General features: G+C 40.1%; 1 protein-coding gene across 2 annotated transcripts in view; it reads left to right on the top strand.

The window, feature by feature from the left end:
• The window catches only part of LOC134348396 (disco-interacting protein 2 homolog A-like), a 296,806-nt gene that overhangs the window by 100,552 nt on the left and 170,236 nt on the right, over window positions 1-26,018 (top strand). The window contains exon 2 of one of the 2 annotated variants that reach the window (XM_063051695.1): window positions 649-720. In XM_063051695.1, the coding sequence (XP_062907765.1) occupies window positions 649-720 (72 nt within the window). Of the gene's footprint in view, window positions 1-648; window positions 721-26,018 lie in introns of those variants that run through there. The other variant, XM_063051696.1, reaches the window with a different exon arrangement.

Below are 26,018 nucleotides of genomic sequence, written 5' to 3'. Positions count from 1 at the left end.
GAGTTGTGCTCCGTCTTTGAGATTTATGTGTATATATGCCACAAATACTCCTGAAAGTACAATTACTTTATCATAATGAGTACACACAATGTGCTATGCGCATAGAGCATGTGCATCAACGTGATGTAAACTCAATGCATAGAACGGTGTGTGGGTGATGCTTTTATAGCCTTTCTAAAACCTGTCCTGCCATGCAGCATCCATACTTCCTTAGCATGCTCATACATGATGGAAAACTTTTCAGCTTACATTGTGGGCTACATTTTAATGGACTTTAATTATGAATTGAAAAACAAATATAGGTGACTTCAAAAAATAATGCATGATTGGGAAATTTCATGGCTATTTTCATGATCAGTGGCCCAAATTCATAAGATACACCCAAAAGTATTCAGGAAGCGAAATCCTTGTTGTTCAGTGTAATCAAGATGGTCATTAGTTGAATTATTTCCTGTGACAGTTTCACAGATAAAATTGTTTACTATTGCTTGGAATGTTAAGCCTCCTTTTAACTCAGCAGCACAAATCCTTCAATATTGTTTTTCTTATTGATACTGCATAACAACTGGGGATAGGTCTGTCTTTGTATTGTGTACACATTTGCTAAATAATGAAAGATTAAGACTTGTTTCTTTTTTCCCCATTCAGGTGATATCACTCAGAAGGGCTATGAAAAGAAGAAGGCCAAACTGCTGGCGCCATACATACCACAGACTGTAGGTAAGGTGTAATTGATTAACAAAATAGTAGATTAAAAGGAATGTGATGAGCTTTGTCATTCGGATTGAGAAAATGCCTTTGCTCCACCTCTGCCCATCACACACTTGATGTGATTTTTTTTCTTTTTAAGACCCACATTGTCCTCTGTGCTCATCATGTCCATGAGCTGCACTTTTGTTGATCAATTTCTGTTTAAACTGTTGAATGTACAATTTTCTGGTCCTTATGTTTGGTATTGCTATAAACTGTTTCCTTTCAAATTCACCCACTCCTCTTAATAAATGCCACTATATTTTCTTAAAAGAATTTTTAACATTGTCCCTGATCTATGTATGTGGTTGAATGTGTTACCTTCCAAATCCGTAGACTTGCGATGTTTCATGTAATTGTTTACCAGTGCTGCACTTGCTCAGTAGCTGTTAGAACTTTGACTGGGGGGACTGCTTCATCAGGCACCTTTACTGTCTCTGCAAGATCTCCCAATGGTTGCCCATTTCAGTTTGATGTCCCATTCCCACACTGACATGTCTGTCCATCGCCTCCTCTACTGCCAAGATGAGACCAAACTCAGGTTGGAGGACCAACACTTCATGTTCTCTCTGGGTAGCCTCCAGCCTGATGGCATGAAATTGATTTCTCTATCAACCGGGAATTCCATAACCCCCCGCCCCAACTTCTCTTTTTTTTTTCTATTCCTGGTTGCCCTCTCACCCCATTTAATCTGTGCATCGTCTCCCTGTGGTTCTCCTCCTCGCTTTTCTTCCGTGGTCTGCTGTCCTCTCTCATTAGATTTTCTCCTCCACCACCTATCGCCTCCTAATTTCTTCATACTGTCACCCCTACCCATTCACATTCCCGCTCACCTGGTTTCACCTATCACCTGCCAACTTGTAATCCTTCCCTGCACTACCAATTTATTCTGGTTTTTACACCCCCCCCCCAACTTTCTTTTCAGTCCTGATGGAGGGACTTAGCTTGAAATATCGACTTTTTTCCCCTCCTTTGATGCTGCCTGACTTGCTGATTTTCTCCAGCGTTTTGTGTGTTGCTTAAGATATCCAGCATCTGCAGGATCTCTTGTGTTTCAGAATTTTAAAATCTTTGAGTTGGTGAGCTGTAATCAATATATGCTAGTTATCATGAGAGATGGGTGAATGCATGTTGATATAGGAAGGTGTTCTAGATGAACTCATATTATTCTGAAGAATTGTCCTTAGTAGAAAAGGTCTTGTTTTGCTGTTTTTTTTTTACTACTTGTTTTCTGCTGTACATTGTAGGCATGGTATGTTAGCGTCGTAATCTGTGGTGACAGTTGTGGGCTTCTCCAGAGTTTATGTTGGTTGTTAACACACGCTACATGCTTTACTGTATGTTTTGATATACGTGTGATAAATTAATCTGAACTAAAGCAACAGAATAGTTAAGAATAGCAGAACAGTGTAATTATAACAATACAGTTGAATACCCCTTGTCTAAAATGCTTGGGGCTGGAAGTGCTTTGGATTTTGATTTTTTTTTGAATTTTGGAATATATTGTATATTGAGATAGAACCATAGAAACTACAGCACAGAAACAGGCCTTTTGGCCCTTCTTGGCTGTGCCGAACCATTTTCTGCCTAGTCCCACTGACCTGCACACAGACCATATCCCTCCATACACCTCCCATCCATGTATCTGTCCAATTTATTCTTAAATGTTAAAAAAGAACCCGCGTTTACCACCTCGTCTGGCAGCTCATTCCATACTCCCACCACTCTCTGTGAAGAAGCCCCCCCTAATGTTCCCTTTAAACTTTTCCCCCCTCACCCTTAACCCATGTCCTCTGGTTTAGATAGCTTGGGATCACTATCATTTCTGACTCTTAATTTATGTGCTACTGGTAAGCAGTCTTTATCTTACACTTCTTCATCACATATATGTACTTAACAGTAAAAATTATTACTCACCATTTAATATAATGAAAATGTATTGAGTGCTGGGTAACAAAAGCAGCACAGCAGCAAAACAATGGAAGGCTTTCAATTTCCACCTGTGATGCCGTATTTTGATTAAAAGGTTAAAGTACACTGTGTTTGTATTTTACTTTAAGGTTTAATGTAAGGTATTAAAACAATCAGCATTATAGACTTGTGAAGAAGGGGACCCACTTCATTGAGCTGTATTCTGCAAAAAGCAGGATCTCCCAGTGGCTACGCATTTCACTTGGACTTGCCATTCCCATATTGACAGGCCTGTCCATGGCCTCCTGTATTGCCACAATGAGGCCAAATTCAGGCTGGAGGAACAACACGTCATATTCTGTCTGGGTAGCCTCCAACCTGACGGCATGAACATAGATTTCTCTAACTGCTGGTAATTTCTGACCCCTTCTCTCTTCCATTCCCTTCCTACCTCTTCTCCTCACATGTCCATCACCTTCCTCTGGTTCCCCTCCTCCTTTCATGATCCACTGTCCTCTCCTATTATATTCCTCCTTCAGCCCTTTACCTCTTCCACCTGTCACTTCCTAGCTTCCTACTTCATCCTTCCACCCTATCCACCCACATTTCCCCTCACCTGGTCTCACCTATCACCAGTACAAGATTCTGCTGATGGTGGAAAAATGTCGACTGTTCATTAGTTTCCATAGATGCTGCTTGATCTGCTGAGTTATACCAGCATTTTGTGTGTGTTACTCATCTCTCACCTGCCAGGTTGTACCCTTTCCCCTTTCCCCTCTCCCCACGACCTTATTCTGGCTTTTGCCAGTCCTGATAGGGGTCTTGGCCCAAAACATAGACTGTTTATTCATTTCCATTACACCTTGAGTTTGGAGAAAGTGGATGGGGCCATAAGAGAAATTATTGAGAGTGAGGACCTGTTCCGCCAGACAAAGGATGGTGGTGTGGAGGGGAATTGTTTGGGTCTGTTGTGAAGAAAGAAGCAGAAAGCTTTAAGACCTTCTTGATGGGGGATAGAAGTGTAAAGCTCAATGACTTCATTTGTCACAATTCTTGGTTAAACATTTCTCCTCGAAAGTGATAGGTGCAGAGATAATTTCAGTACTGCAAGATTTCTGCAAGATCTGGGTTACCATGAGATCTTTAAAAATCAAAGACTGCACAGGAGAGCGTAGATGTTTAGTGTTTTTTTTATGTCCCCTGGGTAAGACCGTTTTGAAATGTTTTTATATTTATATCTGTGTATTTAAATTGTTCTACACTGAAGATCATCTGCAAAATTAGAATGCCAGAGAGATTCATGATGAATATAGTTCTACAGTGGCCAGTGAGTAGTTGGAGGATAGAATGAGTTGGGAGGCAGGGGGTGGGGGCAAAATTAAATTACTCTAATTTGTTTGGAATTAAATTTGCTAATTCTTCACAACTGGGAAAATTCTGACTTATAAAGCATGCGAGTTGTCATAGACAAGTCGTCTTTAGGATGTGGAGTGACTTGATAGAGGTGCGCAAGATGATAAGATATAGATAATGAATAGCCAGAGACTTTCTACCAGGGCACGTGGCTAATTCAAGGGGGGCGTAATTGGTAATTAAAGGGAAGCGTATTTGGTGGGGAGAATGTCAAAGGTATGCTTTTTACACAGGGAGTGGTGAGTGTGTGGAACGCACTGCCCAGGGTGGTGGTAGAGTGGATACTTTAGGGTAATTTTAGAAACTTATAGGCACGTGGATGCAGTGATTAAAAAGAGTGGAGTATCCTGGTGATCATTTTAGATGATTGAATCTAGTCCAGATGATCGCATAGTTGAGAGTTCACATACTATGGGTGTAGCTCACTCAGTGTGTCTTCTGTGATTTACTTCCCGTGCCATTCAGCTGTCAAGTGGGTAAGATGGCTCTTGAGGCTCAGTTGCTCCTTTTCACAGGTTTTTGGCCTCAAATAAGCTCATCTTCATTTATCCATTAAAAGACACTTTTTTTTCCTTAAAAGGGCATATTTGTTGTGCTTGAGCTTTCTCCCTTTTTTTGGGTTTCCTTTGCCACCCATCCACTCATATTTGACCAGGAAGTGGCGGGAGCAAACTTTTCATTGATAATCCTGGTATGCTTTTATCATATGCTCTCAGTGTCCCAGTTTTCCAAACATACACATTCCTGTTAGTTCCCTGGTGAGAGGAGGCCTGGCAGATGCTCTGTTTTTTATCAGTTTGCAGAGCTAATGATACTTCCTGATGAAAGTAATGTTGGTAATGATAGCCAAAAATTTTGACCTGTGTAACATGGTATGTTAGAATCTCTTTTATTAGCATTTGGAAGTCAGTAGAGTATAGCGTATCCTTTGTTTTGATTTGTTCTGCTGAAGCTGTTCACTATTAGTTGGAGTTGTGACTTTATAGTATGGAGTGGTTCATTTGTCTGGCTGGGTTGACTAAGATGATAGTTCCCTACTCTGTTAAATGATTTCACAATGCTGGTGCAAGGCATTTTGCACATGTTTTAATCATCACTTTAGTGGATGTCCAATAAACAGTAACCAAGAACACAATAATTTGTAACTATATGCTAATAAGTCTTTGTTTATGTAAATCAAAGATATTAACAACATCTAGATTCATAATTAAACCAACATGACTACCATTTGAGGCAGCATTGTTATAAGCACATATTGCAGCTTAAATACTTTTCTGTCAAGTTTTTCATTTTACAACAACTGGTTTTTGTAATTGAATGTGTACATTAGGACTTGTTAAATTCTTGCTATAAAATTCTTCTCTTTCCCATCTCCTATTATTTGTGCAATGTATCATGCATCATGAATGTTAATGACTTGTTCTGCAGTTACCTAAATTTCAGTAGCTCAGCAAGAACAAAGACTGCTTCATAAAAGATTGTGACGTATGAACTTCAACAAAGTAATTGGCACTTTTGGTATATAGGCCTTCCTCAACCAACATCTTTTGCGATCTTCAAAGTAAAGAATTTTAGTAGCCAGACAACTAAATTATTCAACCATACTTGACTGAAAAGTTATAAAATTGCTTGAACTGTTTAAGGAAGTTAAATTACCTTGTAAACCATAATATACAGGGCTTCATATTTTGGCAGTTTTCTAAAACATCAAAGTTGTATTATATTTTTCCAAAAATATCATTTAAAATTAGCAATTGTTTTTCATTGTGAAATTAGGAAGTGTTAATATGAAAGCCACCTTGTTTTCTTTACACTCATGTAGTCAGGTGTATATTTGCTCTCCTTCCCCATCCTGAAGACAACAATCAGGTCTTTAGCAACACACACAAAATGCTGGGGAACTCAGCAGGTCAGGCAGCATCTTTGGAGGGGAATAAACAACCGACATTTTGAATTGAGACCCTTCATCTCAAGGAAAGGAAAGAAGAAGAAGCCAGAATAAGAAGTGGTGGTGAGGAGAAGGAAATGAATCTGGCAGATGGTTGCTGAGACCAGGAGAGAGAGAAGGTGGATGAGTGGGGAAGGGGAGATGAAGTATGAAGGTAGGAAGTGATAAATGGAAGAGTTGAAGAAGCAATCTAGTAGGAGAGGACAGTGGTCTATGGAAGAAAGGGTTCTGAACTGGAAGAAGGCCAAATTTGAAGAAATGAGAAAGGATCTAAAAAGTGTGGATTGGGACAGGTTGTTCTCTGGCAAAGATGTGATTGGTAGGTGGGAAGCCTTCAAAGGGGAAATTTTGAGTGTGCAGAGTTTGTATGTTCCTGTCAGGATTAAAGGCAAATTGAATAGGAATAAGGAACCTTGGTTCTCAAGGGATATTGCAACTCTGATAAAGAAGAAGAGGGAGTTGTATGAAATGTATAGGAAACAGAGGGTAAATCAGGTGCTTGAGGAGTATAAGAAGTGCAAGAAAAGACTTAAGAAAGAAATCAGGAGGGCAAAAAGAAGACGTGAGGTTGCCTTGGCAGTCAAAGTGAAGGATAATCCAAAGAGCTTTTACAAGTACATTAAGAGCAAAAGGATTGTAAGGGATAAAATTGGTTCTCTTGAAGATCAGAGTGGTCGGCTTTGTGCAGAACCAAAGGAAATGGGGGAGATCTTAAATAGGTTTTTTGCGTCTGTATTTACTAAGGAAGCTGGCATGTAATCTATGGAATTGAGGGAATCTGTCCTCTTAGTCCTTTGTTATTTGATATTGCATTAGAACCTCTTGCAATTGCCATTCGAGAATCTCCAAATATTACTGGGATAACTCGGGGCTTAAAGTCCCATAAAATATCACTCTATGCTGATGACTTACTTTTATATATTTCTAATCCTCAAAAATCCATCCCTGCTGTTTTAGAGTTATTAGCACAATTTAGTCTCTTTTCAGGTTATAAATTAAATCTTAGTAAGAGTGAACTTTTCCCGATTAATAAACAACTTCCCTTATATCATAACTTTCCATTTAAATTGATTAATAATTATTTTTCATATCATGGGATTAAAATTACTTGTAAATACAAAGATTTATTTAAGATTAACATTTTACCCTTAATTGACCATATTACTCAATTTTCATCTAAATGATTTCCTTTATATTTAACTTTGATTGGTCGTATTAATGCAGTTAAGATGTTTTTTTTGCCAAAATTTCTATATATATTTCAGGCATTACCAATCTTTGTTCCAAAATCTTTTTTTGATAAAGTTGACTCAAAAATTTCTTCATTTATTTGGCAAAGTAAAAACCCGAGACTGGGTAAAATACATTTACAGAAAGCTAAGAGAGATGGAGGTTTAGCATTACCCAACTTTAGATTTTATTATTGGGCAATTAATATTCGACATATGAAATTTTGGTTACCTGACCAGGATATACTATCCATTCCTAAATGGGTAGCATTGGAATTACAATCTGTTCAGGGCTATACACTTGGCTCTATTTTAGGTTCCTCTCTTCCATTTGATTTGAAAAGCCTCAAACAGGTATCTAACCCGATAGTTAAAATATACCTTACGTATTTGGTTTCAGTTCAGAAAATTTTTTGATCTTAACCAATTTGGGTTAGCGATTCCTATTTTAGGTAACATATTTTTTCCTCCCTCTTTTACGGATCGTGCTTTTCAAATTTGGAAGACTAAGGGTATTTCACGGTTTTTGGATTTATTTTTAGATGGTTCCCTTATGTCTTTTGAACAATTATCTAATAAATATAATTTATCAAGAATACATTTTTTTTAGATATCTACAAGTTAGAAATTTCCTAAGTACTATACTTTCTTCTTTTCCAATGCTTCCTCCTACATACATTTTAGATACTATAATTAACCTTAATCCATGTCAGAAAGGTGCATCGGCTATGATTTATAATATTATTATGAAACTTAGGAAAGCTCCATTTGATAAGATTAGGGTAGATTGGGAACAGGAATTGGGGTCTATCATTTCCGTGGATGACTGGAGGCAGATTTTACAATTAGTCAATACTTCCTCTATCTGTGCTAAACATTCCCTAATTCAATTTAAAGTTGTTCATAGAGCACATATGTCCAAAGATAAATTAGCTCGCTTTTATTCTCATATTAATCCCTTTTGTGATAGATGTCCGGGGCAGATAGCCTCTTTAACTCATATGTTTTGGTCTTGTCCTACTCTGGAAACTTTTTGGAGAGACATTTTTAATATTATCTCCAAGGTATTGAATATAGATATCTCTCCTCACCCTATTACTGCTATCTTTGGACTACCTAAAATTTCCAGTAATCTTTCTCCTTCAGCCCGTAGAGTGATTGCATTTCTTACTTTAATGGCGAAAAGATGTATCTTACAACATTGGAAAGAGCTTAATGCTCCAACTACCTTTTTTTGGTTTTCTCAGACGATATTATGCTTGAATTTGGAGAAAATTAGAAGCAATCTTTATGATTCCTCACTTAAATTTGAACAGACCTGGAGATCTTTTATTCAATATTTTCATTTAATGTAATTTTTTTTCTCCTTTTTTTGCTCCATACTTTTTTTTACTGTTTTTAATGGAGGTCGGGATTGAGGACGTGATTTTAAGTTTTTTAACTCTGCTTGGTTCCAAGTTAGCCCATTGCTTTGCTTTGCTTTGCTTTTAGTTAGTTGCACGGTGGGTTTTTTTCCCTTTTCTCTATTAATATATATATATATATATATATATATATATATATACAGATATAAAAATTAGTATACTATTATGTTACCTTAGTATATTATATTTAAATTACATTGTATCATTTTTTTTGTATTAATATCTCCTGTAATTTTATTATATTCTAACAGTGTATTAGTGCCTTTATGGCTTACTTTTTTGTATACTTATTCAATAAAAAGATTTAAAAAGAAAGAGGGAATCAAGTAATGAGACCATGGAAACTGTTCAGATTGAAAAGGAGGACGTGCTTGCTGTTTTGAGGAAAATTAAAGTGGATAAATCCCCAGGACCTGACAGAGTATTCCCTCGGACCTTGAAGGAGACTAGTGTTGAAATTGCGGGGGCCCTGGCAGAAATATTTAAAATTTCGCTGTCTACGGGTGAAGTGCCGGAGGATTGGAGAGTGGCTCATGTTGTTCCGTTGTTTAAAAAAGGATCGAAAAGTAATCCGGGAAATTATAGGCCAGTGAGTTTAACGTCAGTAGTAGGTAAGTTATTGGAGGGAGTACTAAGAGACAGAATCTACAAGCATTTGCATAGACAGGGGCTTATTAGGGGGAGTCAACATGGCTTTGTGCGTGGTAGGTCATGTTTGACCAATCTGTTGAAGTTTTTCGAGGAGGTTACCAGGAAAGTGGATGAAGGGAAGGCAGTGGATATTGTCTACATGGACTTCAGTAAGGCCTTTGACAAGGTCCCGCATGGGATGTTAGTTAGGAAAATTCAGTCGCTAGGTATACATGGAGAGGTGGTAAATTGGATTAGACATTGGCTCGATGGAAGAAGCCAGAGAGTGGTGGTAGAGAATTGCTTCTCTGAGTGGAGGCCTGTGACTGGTGGTGTGCCACAGGGATCAGTGCTGGGTCCATTGTTATTTGTCATCTATATCTGGATGATAATGTGGTAAATTGGATCAGCAAGTTTGCTGATGATACAAAGATTGGAGGTGTAGTAGACAGTGAGGAAGGTTTTCAGAGCCTGCAGAGGGACTTGGACCAGCTGGAAAAATGGGCTGATAAATGGCAGATGGAGTTTAATACTGACAAGTGTGAGGTATTGCACGTTGGAAGGACAAACCAAGGTAGAACATACAGGGTTAATGGTAAGGCACTGAGGAGTGCAGTGGAACAGAGGGATCTGGGAATACAGATACAAAATTCCCTAAAAGGGTCGTCACAGGTAGATAGGGTCGTAAAGAGAGCTTTTGGTACATTGGCCTTTATTAATCGAAGTATTGAGTATAAGAGCTGGAATGTTATGATGAGGTTGTATAAGGCATTGGTGAGGCCGAATCTGGAGTATTGTGTTCAGTTTTGGTCACCAAATTACAGGAAGGATATAAATAAGGTTGAAAGAGTGCAGAGAAGGTTTACAAGGATGTTGCCGGGACTTGAGAACCTCAGTTACAGAGAAAGGTTGAATAGGTTAGGACTTTATTCCCTGGAGCGTAGAAGAATGAGGGGAGATTTGATAGAGGTATATAAAATTATGATGGGTATAGATAGAGTGAATGCAAGCAGGCTTTTTCCACTGAGGCAAGGGGAGAAAAAAACCAGAGGACATAGGGTGAGGGGGGAAAAGTTTAAAGGGAACATTGGGGGGGTGGGGCTTCTTCACACAGAGAGTGGTGGGAGTATGGAATGAGCTGCCAGACGAGGTGGTAAATGCGGTTTCTTTTTTAACATTTAAGAATAAATTGGACAGATACATGGATGGGAGGTGTATGGAGGGATATGGTCCGTGTGCAGGTCAGTGGGACTAGGCAGAAAATGGTTCGGCACAGCCAAGAAGGGCCAAAGGGCCTGTTTCTGTGCTGTAGTTTCTATGGTTCTCTGGTTCTATGGTTTAAAGGGAATAAGGGGGAGAGCCAGAGGGAAGTGATGGGCAGTTGAGGAAAAGAGAAGAGCTGTGAGGGGAGGCAGAATGGGAAAAGGAGATAATGGAGGAGTAATTAAAGGAAGTTGGAGAAATTGATGTTCATGTCATCAGGTTGGAGGCTACAGAGACAGAGTATGAGGTATTACTCCTCCAACCTGAGTTTGGCCTCATCATGACAGCAGAGAAAGCCATGGACAGATTTGTTGGAATGGGAGGTTGAATTGTCAAGGGTTGATAACCTGAAGAATCTACCTTTTGTAGTCGATAGAGCAAAGTTGCTCAATCTTAGTCACGTCTTAATGATGTAAAGGAGGCTGTACCAGGAGCATTGGATACATTAGATGACACCGACAGACTTTCAGATAATGTGTCACCTCACCTGGAAGGACAATTTGAGGTCCTGAATAGTGGTGAGGGAGATGGTGTAGGGGCAAGTGTAGCACTTGTCATGCTTGCAGCAATAAGTGTCAGGAGGGAGATGAGTGGTGAGGGATGAGTGGACAAGGAAGTCACGTACTAAAGCAATCCCAATGGAAAGCAGGGGTGTGAGGAGGCAAAGATGTGCTTCATGGTAGGATCTCACTGGAGATGGCAGAAGTTACATAGAATGATTTGGTGTTTATAGAGACTCGGGGTGTAAGTGACTGTGGGAAGATATATAATCAAGATAACTTTGAGAGTCAGTAGATTTGTAAAAGATAATGGGTAATTTGCTGATGTTGAGTGAGACATTGTTTTTGCAGCTTCATTCAACTAGGTGACCTATTTTTTTCTCCCCCCAGTAAATTGACTTATTGCCACCTGTTATGCATCCAAAAACATTACTGCTGTCAGAGATGGCATTGGAGCAGTGCTTAGCCGCAGAGTCATTTGTTTTGAGAGTAGAGCAAGGGCCAAGCAAGCAATGTTGAGGCAAACCTGTGTTGATGGTTGGTGAGGAGGGGATCTTGTTACCAATCTTCAGAGGTCTGCAGGTGAGGAAGTTGAGTATCCAGTTGCACAGGGAGGTACTTGGCACTGGAGAAACAACACTTTGCAGACAGCTAGCAGAAACAGTTTCATGCTTGAAATTTGACCTTTTTAATTTTTGACCAGTTTAGAGATGTCATTCTATCCTCTTAACTTGATGAGCAAATAGTCTGGTAAATTTTGCAGTTTGTTAGATGTACTTATTTGGTGGATGGTCAATGTGAACAGTATTTCATTGCTAATTACAAGGCTGCCACACTGGAGATCAGGGTTATTGAACTTGTGTGATCCAAAACTAGTTCAGGTGCACAGCAAAGTAATCCTATTTGAATAGACCCAATGAGGGGATATAAGTTGAATAAGTACAAGTTGAATACCCCTTATCCAAAATGTTTGGGGCCGGAAATGTTTTGGATTGAATTTTTTTGGATTTTGGAATATATAATGACATAGCTTGGGATCACTATCATATCTGACTTTGAATTTATGCATATACAGGTGTCCCCCGCTTTTCGAACGTTTACGAAACCTCACCGTTACGAAAGACCTACATTAGTACCCTGTTTTCACTTTCAGAAGGTGTTTTCACTGTTGTGAGAAAAAATTCAGTGCGCAATAAAAGGCAGCGCGCGCCCCGAGCAGCCGCTCTCCCCCGGATTCGGAACTGCTTTGCTTTAACATGTGCCTGTGAGCAGCCGTGCAAGATGAGTTCTATGGTATTGGAAAAGCCTGAAAGAGCTCGTAAGGGTGTTACACTTATGGTAAAGCTAGACATAATTAAGCATTTCGATCGTGGTGAACGAAGTAAGGACAACGTGAGTTTGGCTTGTGGAAGCTGATGAACATGATGTTGAAGAGGTTTTGGCACCCCATCACCAAGAACTGACAGATGAAGAGCTGATGCAATTGGAAGAAAAAAGGATAACAATCGAAACCGAATGAGTAATGATAAAGTACAACTTTAATTTTGAAAGGGTACGTCGGTTTAGGAGATATTTGCAGGATGGTTTGAGTCCTTATTAAAGAACTGTGTGATAGAAAAATGTGCAAGACTCAGCAGTCAAGCAAGCCTTCCACATCAGCCACAGTAGATGAGGAACCTTGACCGTCGACATCGAGGCGGGCAGAGATAGAAGAAGATGAGCTGCCTGCTCTAATGGAAACAGACGACGGGATGACACCCCAGTGTCCCACCACCCCAGTCCCCAAGCCACGGACCGATACGGATTCGTGGAGAATGCAAAGGTAGCCGGGAGGCACACAGCACATCTTTAAGAAAAAAGCCGAAATAAACATGCTAATTAATTAGGTGCCGCTGACACGTAGTTGTCAGCCCAGATCAGAGATGACGCAATTGGAAATCGGCACTGATCTGGGCCTTCAATTACATGTCGGGCGGCATCTAATTAATTAGCTTGTTTATTTCGGCTTTTTTCTTAAAGATGTGCTGTGTACCTCCCGGCTACCGCTGCTTTCCTGCATGCTTCGCAACAATGTATCGCTCGGCAGCCTGGAGGGTGGGGGCCACTGCACCAGCTGACCTGCGACGACTCAGTCTAACACACCATCATCAGTGTGCTCTGCGCTGTCTCCCCAATTCCAGTAAGTGATACTACACTGTACATACATTATTTCTACTTTATATCGGCTGTGTATTTTTACATGTTATTTGCTATGATTTGGCAGCTTCATAGCTTAAAGGTTACTGGAGAGAGTGTTCTTGCCAACAGTGCTTGTGTGAGATTTTCTGCGGACGGCACTTGCGTGAGATTTTCGCTACGAAGAACAGTTCAGTAATGATTGTGGAAAATTATTTCTACTTTATATAGGCTGTGTATTTATCATATCATTCCTGCTTTTACTATATGTTACTGTTATTTTAAGTTTTATGTGTTATTTGGCATGATTTGGTAGGTTATTTTTGGGTCTGTGAACGCTCACAAAATTTTTCCATATACATGGTAATTGCTTCTCCGCTTTACGACATTTCGGCTTGCAAACTGTTTCATAGGAATGCTCTACCTTCGGATGGCGGGGGAAACCTGTAAATGTAATTGCAAAGGAAGCACAACAGCGCCTCTACTTCCTTTGGTGTCTACAGAGATTAGGCATGACACCAAAAAAATTGACAAACTTCAATAGGTGTATAGTGGACAGTGTATTGACTGGCTGCTTCACGGTCTGGTATGGGAATACCAACCCTTTGAATGGAAAATCCCACAAAAGGTAGAGGATTTGGTTCAATACATCATAGGTTGTAAAGCCCTCCCAGCCATTGAGCACATCTACATAAAATGCTGTTGTAGGAAGGTGGCATCCATCATCAAAGATCCTCAACGCCTAGGCCATGCTCTTTTCTTACTGCTGCCATTACGTAGAAGGTATGCCAGCCTCAGGACTTACACCACCAGCTTCAAGAACAGTTACTACCCCTCAGCCATGAGGCTCTTAAACAAAAGGGGATAATTACGCTCTTCTATTAAGATGTTGCCACAACCAATGATCTAACTTTAAGGACTCTTTCTGTTGTTATTTCATGTTCTTATTATATATTCCTATTTAATTATATTTGTATTTCTGCAGTTTGTCTTCTATGCTCCACTTGATCTTTCATTGATCTTGTTCTATTACTATTCTGTAGATTTGCTGAGTATGCCTACAAGAAAAAGAATCTCAGGGTTGTATGTGGTGACATATGACACACACATGAGGCTACCTAACAAGATAAGAGCCCATGAAATTACGGGAAAGTTACATACATGGATAGAGCGTTGGCTGATTGGCCGGAAACAGAGAGTGGGAATAAAGGGATCCCATTCTGATTGGCTGCTGGTTACCAGTGGTGTTCCACAGGGGTCCGTGTTGGGGCCGCTTCTTTTTACGTTGTACATCAACGAATTGGGTTATGGGATAGATGGCTTTGTGTCTAAGTTTGCTGACGATACGAAGATAGGTGGAGGGGCCGGTAGTGCTGAGGAAACGGAGAGTCTGCAGAGAGACTTGGATAGATTGGAAGAATGGGCAAAGAAGTGGTAAATGAAATACAGTGTTGGAAAGTGTATGGTTATGCACTTTGGCAGAAGAAATAAATGGGCAGACTATTATTTAAATGGGGAAAGAATTCAAAGTTCTGAGATGCAATGGGACTTGGGAGTCCTCGTACAGGATACCCTTAAATTTAACCTCTAGGTTGAGTCAGTAGTGAAGAAGGCGAATGCAATGTTGGCATTCATTTCCAGAGGAATAGAGTATAGGAGCAGGGGTGTGATGTTGAGGCTCTATAAGGCGCTGGTGAGACCTCACTTGGAGTACTGTGGGCAGTTTTGGTCTCCTTATTTAAGAAAGGATGTGCTGACATTGGAGAGGGTACAGAGAAAATTCACTAGAATGATTCCAGGAATGAGAGGGTTAACATATGAGGAACGTTTGTCCGCTCTTGGACTGTATTCCTTGGAGTTTAGAAGGATGAGGGGAGACCTCATAGAAACATTTCGAATGTTGAAAGGCATGGACAGAGTGGATGTGGCAAAGTTGTTTCCTATGATGGGGGGGGTCTAGTACGAGAGAGCATGACTTAAGGATTGAAGGGTGCCCATTCAGAACAGAAATGTGAAGAAATTTTTTTAGTCAGAGAGTGGTGAATCTATGGAATTTGTTGCCACGGTAGCAGTGGAGGCCAAGTCATTGGGTGTATTTAAGGCAGAGATTGATAGGTATCTGAGTAGCCAGGGCATCAAAGGTTATGGTGAGAAAGCGGGGGAGTGGGACTAAATGGGAGAATGGATCAGCTCATGATAAAATGGCAGAGCAGACTCGATGGGCCGAATGGCCGACTTCTGCTCCTTTGTCTTATTGTCTTATGGACACATATATACTTTGATAATAAAATTTACTTTGAACTTTACTGAGCAGTCTTTGTCTTTCACTTGTTCATCATACATGTACTGATGTAGCCATTCAGTTCTTGGTAAACTTATCAATGAGTATTTCTGCTGCTTTGTGATCAGCAGACACGTTGTCACCAGAAATTTTCAAAAATTTAATGCCGTGCCTTTTAAATTTCTGTAACTGGCCTGTTGAATATTTACAGTTACCTTCAGTTTTCAGTTCATCGTGATAGGTTTTTGCTTGTTTCATGATCAGCATACCATTAAGCAGCATATGTTCACTCTGACACTGATGAATCCACTTTTTCAATACACAATCGAGATCTTCATTCTTTGCCATATGCAGTGTTTTTCTGTTTATCATGAACTTCTTTGCACTACATATGTGAGGTCACTTCTCAGAACTGTCTGTGGTTTGCAGAAACCTGTCAGCACACAAAAAATTTTCAGATTTTGTAATTTCCGGTAAGGGGTACTCGACCTGCATTTATATAAAAAAATTATTGCCCCTGGAAAAGGATGGGTATAAGTGTTGCAGAAAAATAATTGGTTGCAACTGTTACCCATCATGCAGCAAAGTTGTGATTAAAATATTGTTTCCTTCATAGATACTACTTAATGGTTACTGTTTTTATGACTTCTTTCTCAGTCATCAAGAACTAAATTGTAATTCCATGGCCATCAGTTGTGAAGTATTTCCTGGGTAATAGTGTATGTGCGCTTGCTCATGTTTCAAATAGTTATTGTGTGTTTTTAGTGTTGTTTAATTGGGCGTACATCAGGATGCCCTTTGTACATGCTTACAACAGTTTTATATCGACCCAGCATTTATTTCCAAAGATGGTGTTGAAAACATTATTCAGATGCGCAGTCGAGAGTATCCTGACAAGCTGCATCACTGCTTGGTACAGAAATTGCTTTGCAGCGGACGGGAGTGCTGCATAACCAGCCTACCTGCCATCAAGGACATGGATAAATAAAGATGCTAGAAAATGGCCAGTAACATCATGAAGGATTGCACCCACCCTGCTTATGGATTTTGTCCCACTCCCACTGGGGAGGAGGCTGCTCAGCTTCCATGCCAGGATCACCAGACTCAAAAGCAATTACTTTCCCGAAGCAGTAAGAATGATCAACACCGCCACCCACTAACTCCTCCAATACTTTATTATCAGTCACTTTATCTACAGCCTAGCATCACTTTATAGACGCACAGTCAATCTATTTATATTTATTTTGTTTGGTTTTGTTGCATTGCATCTGGGGTAACAATTTTTTTGTCCTCCTTTACACTTGTGTACAGGATATGACATTAAACAATCTTGAATTTTTTCTTTATAAGGTACATGTTTGTTTTAATATGCGCGGCATTTGAAATTTACACTGGTTGTTGCAAAGTAATTGCATCATGAGTGTACTTTGATTATGGACAAATAATACTGGTTTTTATTGGCTTGAGGGTGGAGATTATAGGAACAGCTTGCAGATGTAGATTGTGATGACTGTGTCACTCAAAGATTTATCTGTTCCTGTTCAAAATTAAAATATATGGGCAATAGTCTGTGAGGTTGCTGACAGATCATTATTTGAATTCTTAACTTGCAACAGGTTCACTTTAAACCTAAAGTGCTGAAACTTTATACTAACAGGGAAATTTGTTGCTCTGTTTTGATTAACTGCCTGTGTGCTCACTGAATGAATGCCAGTCTTCTATTATGAATATGTGCTGCATTTGTGTAAAGTAAACAGCTACACCCCCATGACTTATTTTAAGGTTTTGTTGTGTAAAGTAACCCTTTTAACAAGCAATTAAGGGAGACTGATGGAAAGGATCATGAGAGGCAGGTACCTAAATTATTACTAAAAGGCAACTAATCAAAACAGTATTGTCTTTGAAGATGGCAGTGTATGCATTCCTTGAGGGTGCTTTGTAATGCTGGTGATTTTATGTGAGGTTTGCATATCTTGATGTGATCCTGAAAGAATGCTGGTGGTTGAACAGACTCCTTTTGTAGTGTGACTTTCAGACATGGCAGTCTCCACAGCTGACTCACAAAGGACCAGCTTTATAAGAATGTAACATTTCTCCAAATGAGACCATATAGCCTTGCATTTTATTGACCTTTCTCAGAGCTGTGAATGCCAAAGCACAGCCATTATCTCTTATGACATTGCTGACTGTACAGGCTAAGAATGCTGACTCTCAGATAAATAGACATTTCTATTTATTGTTGCAGAACCCTGAGCTGGTCATGTCATGGGTTAGCTAAATGGTCAATTTTTACTTGATGTTATGGCACCTGTTTAGTGCTATTCAGTTAAATGCAGAGAAGCTTCTCCATCAAAAGCTGGTCTTGACACAATTAACATTTGTCAAATAACTTTACAACAATTTCCTGCTGATTATCGAACTGTACATTACATACCCCTGACCTTACAGTTTTATTAAGTAGCCTGGTCAAATGGCAGTTTTGTGATCAGAATTATCCTAGCCTTCATGTGATAAATATGAGGATTTCTGCTGATAACTGGAGTATTGACCTAAGTGTTTAGATTGCAACATTTTATATCTAAAGTATATGTATGGTAATCCACAATCTCCAAAGGGATCCTACAACCAATTGTATCTTTAAACCCCTCCCCCCCATCTTTTCACAGGGATCACTCCTTCGTGGTTCCCATGTCCATCCGTCCCTCCCCATTAATCTCCCTCTCAACATTTATCCCTGCAAGAGGCTAAAGTGCTACATCTCCTTCCTCACCTCCATTCAGGGTTCCAAACAGACTTTCTAGGTGAGGCAACACTTAATTTGTGCATCTGCTGGGGTTGTCTATTATATCTAGTGCTCTTGATGTGGCCTCCTGTATATTAGTGAGACCCGTCGTAAATTGAGAGACTGCTTTGTCAAGCTGCTTCCATCAAAATTGGAACTTCCTGATGGCCAGATGTTTTAATTTCGATTCCTGTTCTGACATTTTGGCCCATGGCCTTCTCATGACACGATGAGGCCACCCTCAGGGTGGAGGAGTAAAACCTTGTATTCCATCTGCATAGCCTCCGGTCTGATGGCATGAATAGCAATTTCTCCTAGTTTAAAAAAAAATCCCTTCTCCCTTCTATTCCCTACTCTGGCCTCTTACCTCTTCTCACCTGCCTATCACCTCCTCTTGGGTCCCTTTCTCATATGGTCCACTGTCCTCTTATCAGCTTCTTCCCTTTCCAGCCATTTACCTTTCCTTCCCCCCAGGTTTCACCTATTACCTTCTAGCTATTCCCCTTCCTTCCCCACCCCCCCCATCTTTTTATTCTGGCATCTTCTCCCTTCCTTTCCAGTCCTGAAGAAGGGTCTTGGCGTGAAACATTGATTGTTTATTCGTTTCTATAAATGCTGCTTGACCAGCTGAGGTCTTCCAACATTTTGTGTGTTCTTGAAAATATTATATGCCATATTGTATCTGGAATGAATAATGGTGCTTTATGGACCCACTTGCAAGGATTCTTCAACTCATGTTCTTGGTATTTATTACTTATTATTATTTATATTTTGTATTTGCAGTTTGATTTTTGCACATTGGTTGTGTGGGGTTTTCATTGATTCTCTTGTTTTTTTTTCTATTTACTGTGAATACCCATAAGAAAATAAATATCAGAGTAGGAAATAGTGACATGTATGTACTTTGTTAATAAATTTACTTTGAACTTTGAAAATTTGATAGTTTTGAAAACTGTGATTATCCTACTCCTACAGAATGTAAACTAAAGCACTTTAGCTCTTAATAGGCTGAATATAATTTCCTTATGACTAAAGACAGCGATGTGCTTTGGTCTTGCACATATTGCCAGTAACAAATTTATATCTGAATATACAACATCATTCATAAAATATCAATGACCATCAAAAATAATTATGGAACTGTGAGCTTTTGTATGTGGGACAATAATCTAAGAAACATTCCAGATTTGTTGTTAAAGTGCTGTAACTCTCAGATAGAATCTGTGCAAATCGACAGAATGTTAAAAATGAAAGATGTTTGCAAGTTTTATTGAAATCAGATATTTGAATTGTTTGCTTGCTAAGTTAAGGACATTTGTTTACTATTTTTGGATCCCCGATCTAGTAATGTCGTGGGTTATTTAAATTTCAGTTAATGACTGTTCAATGACAGTAACAAATCGGATGTTGTATTGCAGCAAAGAATCATTGCATAATTCGTGTCACCTGGCTTATTAATATGTCATATTGGGAAAAATTCAAGCCAGTGGCTGTACTTTATTAGGAGTTTGGGGAGATTTGGTAGTCATCGAAGATTCTAACAAGTTTCTACAAATGTATTGTGGAGAACATTCTGACTAGTTGCAACACTACCTGGCATGGAGGCGTCAATGCATGGGATTGAAACAAGTTGTTTCGGGTTATATGGTTGTCGACTCAGCCAACTCCCATCATGGGCACTAACCTCCCCACCATCAAGGACATTATCAAAAGGTAGTGACTCTACAAGGACGCTCAGAATCCTGGAACTTTTATTACTACCATTAGGGTGGAGGTACAGGAGCCTGAAGATGTGCACTCATTGTTTTAGGAACAGCTTCCTGCTCTCTACCATCAGATTTCTGAATGCTCCGTGAGCATTCTTACTATTTTGTTCTCTTTTTTGCACTCTTTATTTTTAAGTATATCGTTCTGTAACTCAGTTTTTTTTAATGTATTGCAGTGTACTACTACACAGTAAGATGCTTGTGCCTGGACAGTGCTGTTGAAGCTCACTGTATCCAGCAGACATGACAACAGTTTCTTCATCTACTTGCAACCTGCGAGGACTCTGTTCTATTTCCCATTTACTCTGCCTTCGTTCTACCTACTCTGAGTCTTCCCTCACTGGTTCCAGAGGATAACATTTTCCTTTTTCTTTAGCAATGACTTCCTCTGGCACAGTTGATGAGTCTTTGTTTTCTGATTCTGTACTCATTCAACTCCAGATAGGACAAAGATGGGTTTGCTCTTGTCCTTTCCTTGGACCATGCAGCTTCCATATCCGATGATCATTGTCATTTTTACTATTTCCATTAAGCCACATCTTTCATCCCTTCCTTGCCTCTAGTATTACAGATTCTTCTGCAGTTCTGTGGCCCACTCTTTCATCTGTATTCACCTCTTGCCTTCTCATTGAAACATAGGAAGCCTACAGCACAATATAGGCCCTTCAGCCCACAAAGCTGTGCCGAACGTGTCCCTGCCTTAGAACTACCTAAACTTTACCCATAGCCCTCTATTTTTCTAAGCTCCATGTAGCCATCCAGGAGTCTCTTAGTCCTATAATGGGAGTCCCTGTTGTTTCCGCCTCCACTGCCGCCACTGGCAGCCAATTCCACGCACTCACCACTCTCTGCGTGAAAAAACAAACGAACTTATCCCTGACATCTCCTCTGTACCTACTTCCAAGCCCTTAAAACTATGCCCTCTCGAGCGAGCCATTTCAGCCCTGGGGAAAAGCCTCTGACTATCCACACGATCAATGCCTTTCATTATCTTGTACATCTCTATCAGATCACCTCTCATCCTCTGTCATTCCAAGGAGAAAAGGCTGAGTTCACTCAACCTATTCTCATAAGGCATGCTCCCCAATCCAGGCAACATCCTTGTAAATCTCCTCTGCACCCTTTCCATGGTTTCCACATCCTCCCTGTAGTGAAGTGACCAGAATTGAGCACAGTACTCCAAGTGGGGTCTGACCAGGGTCCTAAATAGCTGCAACATTACCTCTCGGCTCTTAGACTCAATCCCACGATTGATGAAGGCCAATGCTCCATATGCCTTCTTTGAGTGTCCTATGGATTCGGACCCCAAGATCCCTCAGATCCTCCACACTGCCAAGAGTCTTACCATTAATGCTATATTCTGCCATCATATTTGACCTACCAAAATGAACCACCTCGCACTTATCTGTGGTGAACTCCATCTGCCATTCCCAGCCCAGTTTTGCATCCTATGAATGTGCCGTTTTAACCTCTGACAGCCCTCCACACTATCCGCAACACCCCCAACCGTTGTGTTATCAGCAAATTTACTAATTTTCTCGTGGTACCTTGGCATGCAACAGCTGCCTTTTGGTTTATTATTGTCAAGTTTCAAGGTACGGTGAAAAACTTGTCCTGCATACTATTGACGGATTGCTTTATTACAACAATACATTGAGGTAGTACAAGTATGCAGAATGAAGTATTACAGATACAGAGAAAGTGCAGTGCAGGTAGTCAAAAAGGTGCAAGGTCAATAACATGTATTTTGAGGTTGAGTCCATCTTCATGTACTAGCGAACTATTCAGGAGGTCTATAACTGTTAGATAAAAGCTATCCTTGAGCCTGATGGTATGTGCTTTCAGGCTTTTGTATCTTCTATCCGATGGAAGCGGAGAGAAGAGAGAATGACTGAGGTATGTAAGCAGCTAGGTTATGCTTGGTAGTGAGAACTGTAGACAGTCAGCGGAAGGGAGGCTGGTTTCTGTGATGTGCTGAGTTGTGTCCACCAGTCTGCAGTTCTTTGCAATCATGGGCAGAGCAGTTGCTTTCTGTGATGCATCATAATAAGGTGCTTTCTGTGGTGCATTGATTGAAGACCGGTAAGGTAGAGAGGTGTCAAATGGGATATTCTAAATTTCTTTAGCCTCCTGAGCAAGTAGAGGTACTGTTTAGCTTCGTTGGCCCTGAAATTGACGTGGTTGGACCAGGATAGGTAATTGGTGATGTTTACTCCTAAGAACTTGAAACCCTTAACCCTCTCAACCTCAGTACTATTGATGTAAACAGAAGCATGTCCACATCCCCTCTTCCTGAATGGTCATCTGGAGGAGCTCAACCAGTGAAGCTGCATCCATGAGAAGAATGATATTGTTGATGTTCTGGTTTGAAGCTCTGCATCAGGTCTGTGAGTAGGGAGGCATGATGATGGTGAGCATGGCCAGTAGTAGGGGAGTGACAAGAAAGGATTCTGAGGTGATTGGTGGACCGAGGAGGGGTTTAAGATGACAGGCAGACAGTGTCAGGCAAGGGGAAATGAGTGGGGGGAGGGGTTGGGAACCATTAGAAGAGAAGGGAGAGGTGAAGCACAATTGGGATGGATGGAGACAGGACGGGGAAGAAACCTGTGTGTGAAGTGGGTGGATGGAGCTAGGAGGGGGAAAGGGACCAAGGTGGGTGAAGAGACTTGAGAGAGAGAGTGGGAAGGAGTACAAAAATGGGAGGGTAGGGAAAGGGATGGGGAGAGGAACAGTGAACAGAGGTGGGGGCGGGGTGGTTACCTAAAATGAGAAACTGAGGAAATGCGAGATTGGGCACTATCAACCTGAGCAGAAGGGAAGCATTCTTCTTGAGACAGGAGCACATGTCAGATGTCATGGGACAGAAAACTTAATCTTGAGAGCAGATGCAGTAAGGACAGAGAAACTGGGAGAAAGGAATAGAATCCTTACAAGAGACAAAATGGGAAGAGGTGTGGCAGATGGGCTGAGAAGTGGCAGATGGACTTCAACCCAGATAAGTGTGAAGTGGTTCATTTCGGTATGTCAGATTTTAAGACAGAATATAATATTAATGGTAAGACTCTTGGCAGTGTGGAGGATCAGCGAGATCTTGGGGTCCGTATCCATAGGACACTCAAAGCTGCTGCGCAGGTTGACAGTGTTGTTAAGAAGGCGTATGGTGTGTCGGCCTTCATCATTCATGGGCTTCAAATACAAGGGCTGTGATATGTTACAGCTAGATAAGACCTTAGTGAGACGCCACTTGGAGTAGTGTGTTCAGTTCTGGTCACCTCATTGCAGGAAAAATATGAATGCTATAGAGAAAGACCAGAGGAAACTTACAAGGATGTTGCCTGGATTGGAGAGCAACTTGAGGTGATACTGATGGATCTTTGGTTGCTTTGGAGGTAGGAGAGTTTTTGACTCTTCGTGGTCAGGAACACAAAGAGCCTATCCCACTATTTCCCACTCCCATTTCCACTACCTCTGTTTTCCCCTTCCCTCTGCCCCACCCCTACTCCCTGTGCCTCTTTTAAAGTAATTGATATTGAGATTGATAATTGGTTGTTACCTCATTGTCCTTTGTGGGGATTTGGTACGATGACTTTGCTTTATTATAACAAGGGTAGCTTGTTGCTTAGCGCAATGTTTTACAGCACCAGCGACCCAGGTTCACTTTCCATTACTGACTGTAAGGAATTTGTACACTCTCCCTGTGACTGCGTGGGGTTTCCGCCGGGTGCTCTGGTTTCCTCACATGCTCCAAAGACGTACTGGTTAGTAAATTAATTGGGCATTGTAAATTGTCCTGTGATTAGGCTAGGGTTAAATTGGGGGTTGTCACCGGTGCGGCACAAAAGGGCCTATTCTGCACTGTATCTTAAGAAAAAAAAAGAAACAAGGGGTTGTGCTTTAAAAATGTTTAGTTAGCTGAGAATTGTATTGAAATAACCTGTGGCCATGAAAGGCATTGCATAAATACTAGCTGTCCTGTAATGAATTTGATTTGCAAGCTTTTGTGTTTTTTAAAAATATTTCATAATGTATATTTTTCATTAGGAGTTTGAGGAGATTTGGTATGTCACCAAAAACGCTCGCAAATTTCTATAGATGTACCATGGAGAGCATTCTAACTGGCTACATCATTGTCTGGTATAGGGGTGGGGGGCTACTGCACAGGATCGAAGTAATCTGTAGTGAGTTGTAAAATTAGTCAGCTGCATCATAGGCCTCTATAGTATCCAGGATATCTTTATTGGAGCAGTGCCTCAAAAAAGTGGCATCCATCATTAAGGACCCCCAACACCCAGGACATGCCCTGTTCTCATTACTACTATCAGGAAAGAGGTATCAAAGCCTGACAACACACACTTAATGATTCAGGAATAGCTTGTGAGCTTCTTCCCCTCTAGTTTCTGAATGGACATGACATTGAACCCATGAACACTACTTCACTACTTTTTAATTTTTTTTGACTACTCTTTTTAATTTAGCTATTATATATACACACACTGTAATTCTGTTTTCCTGTCTCTATTACTATGTATTGCATTGTACTTTTGCGGTAAAGTTAACAAATGTCATGACATACCTATACTGGTGATATTGAATCTGATTCTGATCTAACAAAATCTCCTTCCTGGTTCTATTCAGCTTCAGGTTTACACCATTAACCCTATTACAATACTTGTAAATTTGGACTCTATTTACATCAGCCCAAATCAAAATTATTGACATAACCGCTGAAGAAAAACTTTGCACACCCATGCAACTCCATTATAACCAGTTTTTCCCCCACTCTGAATTGCATAATGTTAAATTGTCTTATTTGTGCTAATATGACAATGTTTCAAGATGTCCTTTACGATGCGTTATTTTGTTTACCCATCACCTCTGCATCTTGAGGGAAGATCCAGATCAAATCGAGTTTTACTTTGTAACTGTTTCATTGCTGTAATGTCCTAAAGAGCAGAAATATGTACTCTGGATATCTTTTACTCAAATATTTCCCCCCCCCCGCCCCCATCTTTGCTGGATGCATATGGAGCTGATGGTGTTGATTTACAAGTATGAGTTCTTGACAATATTTTGTATGTGGACAAACAATATTTCTACAGTAAATCTTTTCGGAATCGCATTGGCCCTCATTGGTGTTCAGCTTTAATGTAGGGTGATGCTGCAGCTTTTTTTGCTGATATTTGGCATTGATTCTTCTGACAGAGTACATGATGCAGCGAGAAATAAAACTATTCTATTGGGATCAGCATACTTTGTGCTGCTGCTGCAGAGAAGAAGCAATGGGTAGAATTCCATGGATGTTGCTGACATACAGAAACTGAAATTTAGTGCTTAAAATTGGCATTCTTTCAAGCAGGTTTGCAGTTTTATTTGAGCAATTGTTGTTAGTTGTGCCATTAATAAGAAGAGGCACCGGCTGAATAATTTATCAGCCACCAAAGGCTTTTATGCATCGATTTTTGTTTTGGAATTTTGAAAGCGCTAGTTTGAAAATCTAATTGTGTAAATGATGTGTGTTGCATATTTATTGTCACCATTTTCTTTGCTTCATTTTGATGAGTTTCAGTCATTTGAGGCTGTGGTGTTAAATTGTGGTCCATGTTACCTCCTGATAACATCTAATTAAGTGATTATAACGCTTTATCTTTTAGGTCATTGCCTAAAGTCAAGCCTTTGTTGAATTAAACAAATAAATGATACCTTATCTAGTTCTTGAATATGTTCAATTCACTTCATATTTATTGCATCATTTTGAAGTGCTGCACATCTGCTATACAACAGTTTTACGTAATAAAATTGCACTATTAAATGGTGTTTTTGAAATAAATAATAGGGAACAGAGGAAAGTAGTTAATTTCCTTTCAGAAAAGGGTGTATTATATTTTTTGAATTTGGAGATGTTCTCAGCTGAAAAGCTACATCTCTGTTCATATATTTCAACAGTAC

The sequence above is a fragment of the Mobula hypostoma genome, chromosome 6, assembly GCF_963921235.1.
Source record: "Mobula hypostoma chromosome 6, sMobHyp1.1, whole genome shotgun sequence".
Lineage (NCBI taxonomy): Eukaryota > Metazoa > Chordata > Chondrichthyes > Myliobatiformes > Myliobatidae > Mobula > Mobula hypostoma.
This window is presented reverse-complemented; position numbering and strand designations above follow the sequence as displayed.